The 10000-nt window shown below is 38.1% G+C and overlaps 1 protein-coding gene across 1 annotated transcript in view; it reads right to left on the bottom strand.

Annotated features, from left to right (window-relative positions):
• LOC136847402 (uncharacterized) overlaps nucleotides 1-10000 on the bottom strand; it is a 47597-nt gene that overhangs the window by 1531 nt on the left and 36066 nt on the right. Inside the window, exons 2-5 of the mRNA XM_067119046.1 lie at nucleotides 5721-5952; nucleotides 2885-3043; nucleotides 1686-1865; nucleotides 1-800 (exon numbers count right to left, since the gene is read on the bottom strand). The exon at nucleotides 1-800 is cut by the window's left edge and continues 1531 nt beyond it. Coding sequence (XP_066975147.1) covers nucleotides 586-800; nucleotides 1686-1865; nucleotides 2885-3043; nucleotides 5721-5937 — 771 coding nt within the window. The 5' untranslated portion in view covers nucleotides 5938-5952 and the 3' untranslated portion in view covers nucleotides 1-585. The remainder of the gene's footprint in view (nucleotides 801-1685; nucleotides 1866-2884; nucleotides 3044-5720; nucleotides 5953-10000) is intronic.

Genomic DNA, 10000 nt, shown 5'->3' with positions numbered 1-10000 from the left:
CGCCATGCAATGTTCAAGTGGCTTTGGTGCTCGCATGATGAATAATTAAGACTGGTATTCAAGTAGTTTGATGATTTCGCCATTATTCTTGAATGGATAAACTGAAAGCAAAAAACTTTACTATGAACTCAAAACTGCTCTCGGAGTCTGCCAGGTGTTCCAAAGGCAAGTATTTTTCCAGTTGCGAAATGTAAATGTTCTGAATATAATAGTTTAATTACACTATTTTATACATGAATAAGGACACTAATGTTAACTCGAAAGAAACAAAATAATTTTATTACTACCTTCGGATAATAGCCAAGCTTTCACTCTCTATCTAATGCAAATCATACTCAAATTTAAAGCAACATTGACCTCATATGTGTGCCATCTTGTAACCAACAGCTAATGTTAGCTTCAAGTCCAACAAAAATACATCACTGGCTTCAGATTCGAACACAAGGTCATGGCAACTTCCTAATCGACCGCTGGCTTCGTGTTTTCTGAAGTAGGACTCCATTTATCATGTGAGGGTCTTCTGATCCTCCATTTTGATTAGAACGTCTCTGCTTGTCTTCAACCCGACTTGTTTCGTCGTTGTCCTTACCACTCTACTCCAAGAGGGTTTGCTTGGCAAAGAACTCGATAATGGGAATCATCTGGAACGTCGTGAATACCGAGTCCGTCGAAAGCAGCAAAATGATTCTCGTTGGTTCCACTCATATCCACGCGGCCTAGCTGAGGGACCACAATGGTTCCGTCTGCCCATCGGGCTTTTTGGTAACCAATCTTGATGAGGTCTGCCCAGAATATTGAGTCTGGAAAGGAAAAATATTCATCTACAGCCATGCTTAAAGTCTGAAGCTGAATATGAGTTACAATACCGCTATATGAATAAATGAATGGCAAGCCCGCCTGTGAGTTCAGCACGGCTTGCAACTGACATAAAATTATGATTTAGAATTTTTTTTAAATTTAGATGTTCAATTTACCCCCTCAGAGGCATCGAACCTCACTTAATGAAACATAGCCTCTTTTACTTTGACAAATAATTTTAATGAATAATACTCAGTGACACTAGCACTCAATAAAAAGAATGTGCTTACATACGGAACTGGTTTTCCTTTTCTCATGAAAATAGTAAAATGAGTCCATGAGAATTGTAGAGCAAGGAGGTCACTTGCTCTACTTTGGATGAAGACGTTGGTTAAGTCTATCATAGTAAAAAGTAGAATATTGAATAACATTTAGACATGATCGTGTGTAAGAAAGTACTTCTCATTTAACGTTAAAAAGCTTTCAGACAAGAAGATTCTACTAACCTGAAAAAAAATCAACGTTTTCTTTAAAAAAAAAAAAAGAAAGGAACGAGGGCTCCATGTTCAAGAAGAGCTCCATCGTATAATTTGTCTTGGCATCAAAGCAACATCTTGATCCGTCAGGAATGGTATTCAATATGTATTCGGATCATATACAGCATTAATCTAAAGTACAGAAGGAAAGTCTCATTAGTGTGGAGCTCTAACAACGAAAAGAGAGAATCATCATACGAACACGAGAATCGTACTCAAGGTTCGCCTCTTTTGGTCAGGAAGAGGCCGTTGGCCAATACCAGGACATTAACCATGGCCACGGCGGCCATGCCCTCCTAACACCCGTCTGGTATTAGCCAGAATAATCTAAACCACCCTTCATCTACTCACAGCCGTAGAGTGACTTGTACTGAATGAAGAAGTTGAGGGTATCGTCAGCATGGGCGATGATCATCCTGTGGCCAGGAATCTTTGCACACTGTTCTTTAGCATCTTGAAAGTTATGAAGTCTCTCGAGCTCCACGTAAAGGAGGTGGTCCGGTGCCCAAGTGTAATGTCCTCCGACACTTGCTGTAAACAAAGATTTATGTTTAAGCTTAAACTTAAGGAATGTCTTACTCTAATAGCACAGCCAAGCAGTCAGCGAGTATGAAGTGACAGACGTTGCAAAAATCATTCCTTTCCATGGATGCGTTCATTGTGACCAGTTTAGCTTCGAAAAACATATTTGTTCATATCGTGGTAGACTCATGCTGGTGGGGGAAGGTGTGTGCCACTGGCTGTCTTGTAGTTAAACTGCACTCGTCTAAGAGGTGGGAGGTAAAGTCTTTCCTTATATACGAACTTATACCCTGCCTTTACACTTAGTAGAAACTATCAGTATTTACTTCATCTTTTTCATCTCTTCTTCCTCTAAATGGGACTTTGCCGTTTTACACTCATTTATCGATCAGCTGAGTTGAAATAAGAAACCCTTTGAAATAAATGTTTTCTTAATACTTTGAATCTTGTTCTTACAAGGAAAAAAACTATTAGTGTTACGCAAGTTAGGAACAAGTGACAAGTAATAAGAGGAGAAATTATGATTTTGGCCATCTATTCCACAGGACTTCAACCTACTTAAAGTTTTGCCAAAAAAAAAAGTATTTAACCAGAGGTCTGACACTTTAACATCAAGATAAATAAATCTTTTGTAATCAACCTGCAAAGTTACTGTATAAAGCTCGAGGTATATACTCGTGTTTAATCTAGAGGTTATCTTTCTTTTCTTTCATTAGCAGAATTTGTTTAAGTGCGTCCCCTCAGGTAAGTAATAAAAAACATGTGAAAAAATGATAGAGATAAACAAATGGTTACCTGGTTAACAAATCATAAAAAGTATGGCATGAACTAATACTAATTATTTGAACGTTGACAGTGGGAGACTCGGGTGTGATTCGTAACAGCATTATTCACTCGACTAGAAACAGCATGATCAGGAAATGAGGGAAAAAAAATAACAAAGCACTGATTAACGCAATCCACATCAAAAGCAAAATTTGCTCATGAAACTATGATCACGAAAACTGCGGAAGGAGAAGAGCACTCACATTCTTTGAAGAAGTAAGTTGCATCCGTCATGTTGATGAGGTTCGTCGTTTCTGGACCTTTGTCGATGATTCGGCATTCAGAGTCGATCCCTTCTCCTTCAATGAAAGACCAGGCTTGGCACTTGGAGCCTAAGGTGAAGCAGGTAGCTCGGCATTTACCTGGAGTGTAATTAAAGCAGATTTTGTTTGAATCATAACACTGCCCACTCATAAACACTCACAGGGATTCGGAGCTTTGAGTTGGGAAGGAAGGAAGCCTCCTTTCCGCTTAAATAAGTGTTCAAGGATTTTTGGAGGGAAATCGGGAAGACAAGAGGCCATTGTATGGCGGTCGTATTTACGTAAATATAGTAAATGGGACTACACACACACACACACACACACACACACACACATATATATATATATATATATATATATACATATATGTATATATATATATATATATATATATATATATATATATATATATATATATATATATATATATGTATAACTGAATCACGAAAATATGGAACGTGATGAATATATAAATAAAGATAAAATCCACGAAGGAAACGGAAACACTGGAGTGCTGCGAGGCCTTTCGACGCTGTGTCCTTTACTTAGCAGACTGAAGAAATATAAAAGTATGTTTACAAAGAAAGCTCATATAAATGACAGATGGGGATTATAAAGGAAACATATGTACCTGGAATCCAACACAATTGAAGAATTAGTAGAACTGCCAAAACAGGATTAAATATTTAAGAGGTTTTTACAAAGGATTAGGATCATGTATATATACATATACATGATTATAATCACTTTAGCACGTGATTCATTTATCACCCATTAACACAGGTGGAAAATAAGGGGCGGGGTGTAGGTCCTGACCAGTTTCGACTTGATTTCAAAGCCATTAACGAAGGACTGGTACATAGAATTAGAAGTCACAAATATACATGCTACAGAGACAGTGCTGACGAACATACACAACCGATTGACACTAAAGATCCAACCGCAGGAGTGACCTTTAAAACTCATTTGGCTAAAAATCACAGTATACTCTAATGGGACTGTGAGGGGAGGTACGAGTGAGATATGGAGACTACAGTTTCATGATTTATTTACAAAACTTTCACACCGGTCAATAGCTCGTGTGAGCCGCAATGTAGCTCCCGGCCTCTGACAGGGTGGGAAAGGGATTAAATTCAAGCATCTGTGTTTGTTCACGGACAGAAATATACATACGAACTGATACAGAAAATTTAGTTGAAGATCATACATAAATGGGTGGAAAGCTGGCATAATAATACATACAATGGTAATCATACATAGCTCGTGGCAATAATGACAATAGAGATATATGTGCAAAAGACGTACGAGAGAAATTGTGTTTCTCTCGACTGCATGGTTTCTCTTGTGGGCTAGTCATCGCGGGATAAAGGAGATTTTGATTGTAGGTGTGTGTAGGCCCGCACACATGGGTGCTACACGACAATACCGATAAACGTACCGACCATAGGAGATTACAGATCCACACCTGACGGGTGTCAGAGAGGCAGGTTTGGAAACCTCATTAGCACCTGCTGCCCCCTTACTGTGTTTACAAGTATGATAATCCTATTTCCATGCATCTCTACTGCTCACCTTAAAATTTAAACAATTTACACATTTCTTTTGATATTAAAGGGTCAAGTTTATACATCCCTTGGCTGATATTCATATTATGGCTGTAACTTTCTTTCATAAAGCTAGACTCAATGATATTCCTTTCCAGTGCATTATTAGAATACACAATCCTTTTTGTTCCCTTCCCAGTTGATAGCACAATTGTTCTCGCTATCATGTACAGAAATACCAGTGTTCCCCTGTGCATAAAAGATGTGTGAGATATGCACAGTGGAACAGTAGTATTTTTGTACGTTAGTGAGAACAACCATGCTATCAACTGGGAAGGGGCAACAAGGACTGTGAATTCTAATAACGCACTGGAAAGGAATATCATTGAATCTAGCTTTATAAAAGATAGTTACAGCCACAATATAAATATGAGTCAAGGGACGTAGAAACTTGATCCTTTAATATCACAAGAAATGTGTAAATTGTTTAAATTTTAAGGTAGGCAGTAGAGATGTATGGAAATAGGATTATCATACTTGTAAACACAGTACGGGGGTAGGAGTGCTAATGAGAGATCCAACCCTGCCTCCCTGACATCTGTCAAGTGTGGATCTGCAGTCTCCCATGGTCTGTGCGTTTATCGGTATTGTCCCTTGAGAGTATATTGTGATTTATGGCCAAATGAGTTTTGAAGGACACACCTACCTTGACACCTGCCTGTGGGTGGATCTGTAGTCTCAAATGGTTGTGTATGTTCGCCAGCACTGTCTCTGTACTATATATCAGTCCTTCGTCAATGGCTTGGAAAAATTTGAAACTGGTGGGACCTACACCCTGCCCTTATTTTATGTATGTATGTATATATATATATATATATATATATATATATATATATATATATATATATATATATATATATATATATATATATATATATATATATATATATATATATATATATATATATATATACTGTACACACACACACACACATATATATATATATATATATATATATTATATATATTATATATATATATATATATATATATATATATATTATTAGTGAAAACATGAAAATCCACTCTTTCTGATTTGTATTACAAAACTACTGTTATTTAAATCCTTTTTTTTTCTGCTGAAAAACCTTTCTAGAGGAAAACAATGAACAAAAAGAACCATCTGAAATCTGAATAAAGAAATTCAGACACAAGTGATAAAAGACACTTACAGTCATCGAATCCGGATCTGATATGAGTAGCGTCCTCCTGAGGAAACGTCAGATTGGGAACCGTGAAGGACGCGCCCATTAGGGTATGGTTAGCGAAGGAGACACTTGGCTGACCTATTCCGGCAACAGGAGAAAGTAGGAAGGCTCCTGACGCCATCATCACCACCACCACCACCAGCAGAATGAATTTCTGCTGGAATTTCTGCGTTCCCTCCATCTGGTGGACTCCTCACTGATAGGAGGGAAGAAGATCAGAAAGCAATTCATGAAATCTAATGAAGGCTTGTTCAACACCTGACTGAGAAATGTAACCTCAGGTTTAATAATAAAATTTTGTTGATACATACGTTTGATTTGTGTCAGGACGTTGCGTGAAGAAATGTGAAAATGCTTGGTACTAAATTTCTACCTGTTATGCTGTGGTTTATCCAAGCTTATGCCAAAAAACCACATGAGTTTTGTCGTGTTTGAGCATATATAGATTATATATATATATATATATATATATATATATATATATATATTATATATATTTATATAAATTTCTGACTCACATCGGGATCAAATTTGTCCAGGTCTTTCAACTATGAAAGGCAGGGGCGCTGCCCACTAGGCCATACAAGTCATAAAAGAAGGAACCCGAGCGCCACTGCACACAAGGAATTACCTGGGCAAGCTAACTGCTTGCATACCATCGTTTTTCCAACTTCCCGACTCAGCAATGACCCAATTGACAGCATTTCAGTCGAATTATCCCTTCTGCGTGAATAAGATAGAAATAATCAACACACAATCACGTATGGAACAGAAATAAATTTCTGATTCACATCAGGATCGAACCCAGGTCTTTTAATTGGAAGGCAAGGGCGCTGTCCACTAGGCTACACAAGTTATAAAAGAAGTTAAAACCTGAGCGCGACTGCACACAAGGAATTACCTGGGCAAGCTAACTGCTTGCATACCAGCGTGTTTTCCCCAACTCCCCGACTCAGTAATGACCCAATTGACAGCATTTCAGTCGAATTATCCCTTCTTAGTGAATAAGATAGAAATAATCAACCGCAATCACGTGTGGAACAGAAATAAATTTCTGACTCACATCAGGATCGAAACCAGGTCTTTCAGTTGAAAGGCAAGGGCGCTGCCCATTAGGTCATACAAGTCATAAAAGAAGTTGGAACCTGAGCGCCACTGCACACAAGGAATTATCTGGGCAAGCTAACTGCTTGCATTTCAGCGTGTTTTCCCCAACTTCCCGACTCAGCAATGACCCAGTTGACAGCATTTCATTCGAATTATCCCTTCTGAGTGAATATGATAGAAATTTATATCTGTTCCAGCATGTGATTGTGTGTTGATTATTTCTAATATATATATATATATATATATATATATATATGTATATATATATATATATATATATATGCATATATATATATATATATTATATATATATATATATATATATATATATATATATATATATATAAAAGCTACTGGTATATATATTTATAAAAGCTATGGTCACTTTTACTAGATACTTATAAATGTAAATTCCTCTTAACTTTTGAATTTGTCATTACTTTTTGATATTTGTTATTATTAAAAGCCTAGATTCAAATGCAGGAAATATGAAGGTCATGTTGCCGACCTGCGGTAGCGTGACCTCGTTCTTGATATTCTGGATACGGGTTCGAATCCTGCTACCGGGCATCAAAATTACGTCATATTTCTTGCATTTGAATCTAAGGCTTTGTAGTGACAAGCGTATCCAAAAAGCGCGAAGAATTTGAGAAGTTAAGAGTTCAGGCATTTACATTTATGTGCGTGTGAGCAAATATCAGGGCAATAGCTTTCATGTAGATTTCACTTCCAAAATCATTCTCATTTGTTCTAATTTCTCTGCTTTTGATCAGCTCAGCTAAACGAAGGATATCAATTCCACCGCTTGGAGAGCGTCAGATCTCAGGGAATATCTAGATCAGCGGTTCTCAAATTTTTGCTTTACCCCCTCCCCACCTCTGCATTATGTATAGATCCCACGCCTCTCTACCCCTGAAATTTTTGCCAACCATAAACTATATTTTGAAGTTTTGGCATGTTTTGAGATAAGTAGAAAACATATGGAAGCAGTATAATGTTTTTGGCAATTTTGCAGTTAACATCACAAATTAAAAAAATAATAGGCACCATCTGGCAACCCTGCTTGCACACCCCTTGGAAGCTTCTAAGGTGGGCGCGCCCCCCGAGTTTAAGAATTACTGACCTAGATAATCTATTCCTTTTCCTCGTTATCTCGCCTGCCTCAGAATGAAGCTCTTTAATTAGTCACCAGATGCAAAGAAGTAAACGATCTCACCTGTAACAAACTGACGGACAAAGGAGAAGAAGAAGAAGAATTTTAGATGCTTTCGTAATCCCCGCCGCACAGTGTGAAATGCGCTGCCTGGTGAATAAACAGTACACGTCGTTCATTAAACGCGTGCCTTGTTTAGTGTGAAAGTCGCCATAGCATACAAATAAAAAAAAAAAAGTAACATTTAATGATGAAGTGTCGTGTCGCTTTTTTTCTTTTTTTGATGCTTGAAGTATGTTAGCATTTAAATTCGGGATGGCAGCTGCTGTCATCGCTGTTGTGATTGGTATCCTGGTGACTGTGTTTCGCATTGATTTTCAGTTGGGATTAATGACAAAACAATGAATATAATCCCACCGGCATAGAATTTGTCAGCGTAATTGCAGAAAACTCTAGGAATGATTGTTACCTTGATCTCAGGAATGGCAGGGCATCGTCCAGGAGCCAGCGATCTACTAAGTTTCAGAAATGATCCAGATGGAAGGAAGGGATATTAGATTTAGTTAGCGCTGCGCTGGGACTCCAGGAGGTCTTCAGAAGCTGAAAGGAAAATTGAGAGTAAAGGCGGTTTGAAAGGTGTAAGAAGAGGAAAACCTGGCAGTTGCACTACGAAACAATTGTTAGGAGAGGTTGGAAAGTAAGATGGAAGAAAGAGAATATGAACGGAGGTAAAGTAAAAGGAATGAAAGGGGTTGCAGCTAGGGGCCAAAGGGACAGGGCAAAGAACCTTAAGTAAAATGCCTACTGTGCGCCGGGTGAAGTGCACTGATGGCACTAATCCCCTCCGGGGGAAATGATCCAGATGCCTTAAGTTTCAGAATACGGTGAAGCGGCACGTCGTCTAAGCCAGGAATATAGAATACAGGCTTACTGTAGTCCGCTTCGGACCAAAATAAGGACAATCTCGCGCATGTCGTCATGTGGCTGCATTTGGTCGAGGTTAAGATAAAGGATGGTCATCAGTCAGTATTTGACCTTACCAGGGTGAAGAACAAGGAAACTCTCTTAACCCGGATTAAGGCAGTCAGTCCTTTTAATCTCGATGTCCCGACCAATCCTGAATAGAAACATCTCTTCTCAGAAAGGTCAAAAGAGAAAATATGCAAAAATAATAAATTAGCCTTTAAGTCAGCAGTTCCTGGAAATTAACGAGAACCTCTCTCACCTAAGGTCGTGAAAGAGAGAGAGAGAGAGAGAATGTGTGTGGGCAAACGTTTCCCACAATGACCCTTCATTTCCTGGTTTTCTTCTATGGTCGCCTACCAGTGACGTCACAAACATGCGCAGTTACGCCGGGACGATCTAACACTGTACTCTATTAATCCTGGTCTAAGCAAGATCCAATGCTTGGCACTCGAAAGGATTCCGCAGAAACTGGCCTGAACGCAAGTGAATATTGAAGGAGCTGTACTTTTACCAAACTCTCCTCTGCTGCACGACAATACATCAAAACATACTCCTACTTTTTTTTTTTTTTTTTTTTTTGTACCATGTTTAGAGTAAGAGTAGAAACACGAAAAGATTTGAGCGCATAAGTGTTTAAAATACCGAAGATATATTTTGTCGAGGTTTATGCGAGTCGATTGGACCGTTCTCCACTACATTTAAAAAGGGAGAAATTAATGATGTTTAGCAGCGCGCGACCTTTTCGTAGACACTAATTTGGCCTAACTGATGGTCACTGAATAAATCACATTGCCTTTCTTGCATGTGGAAGTAAAGGTGTAAAGAAAGAGACTGAGAATAGAAAAGAGGGATAAATGGTGAATAAAGAAGACAAAATTAGACAAATTTCTCGCTTCTATGTCCTACTTTTCTTGGAAGATTTTATATACAGAAAGTGAATACACTTTTTCGAGGTTTTATAGTCATATTTTCATGTGTGTATGTATGTATATATATTCTTATATTTATATATAAACCT

Source organism: Macrobrachium rosenbergii, chromosome 2 (assembly GCF_040412425.1).
Source record: "Macrobrachium rosenbergii isolate ZJJX-2024 chromosome 2, ASM4041242v1, whole genome shotgun sequence".
Taxonomy (NCBI): domain Eukaryota; kingdom Metazoa; phylum Arthropoda; class Malacostraca; order Decapoda; family Palaemonidae; genus Macrobrachium; species Macrobrachium rosenbergii.
Note: the sequence above shows the minus strand (reverse complement) of the source record. Positions and strands in the feature narration are given on the sequence as shown.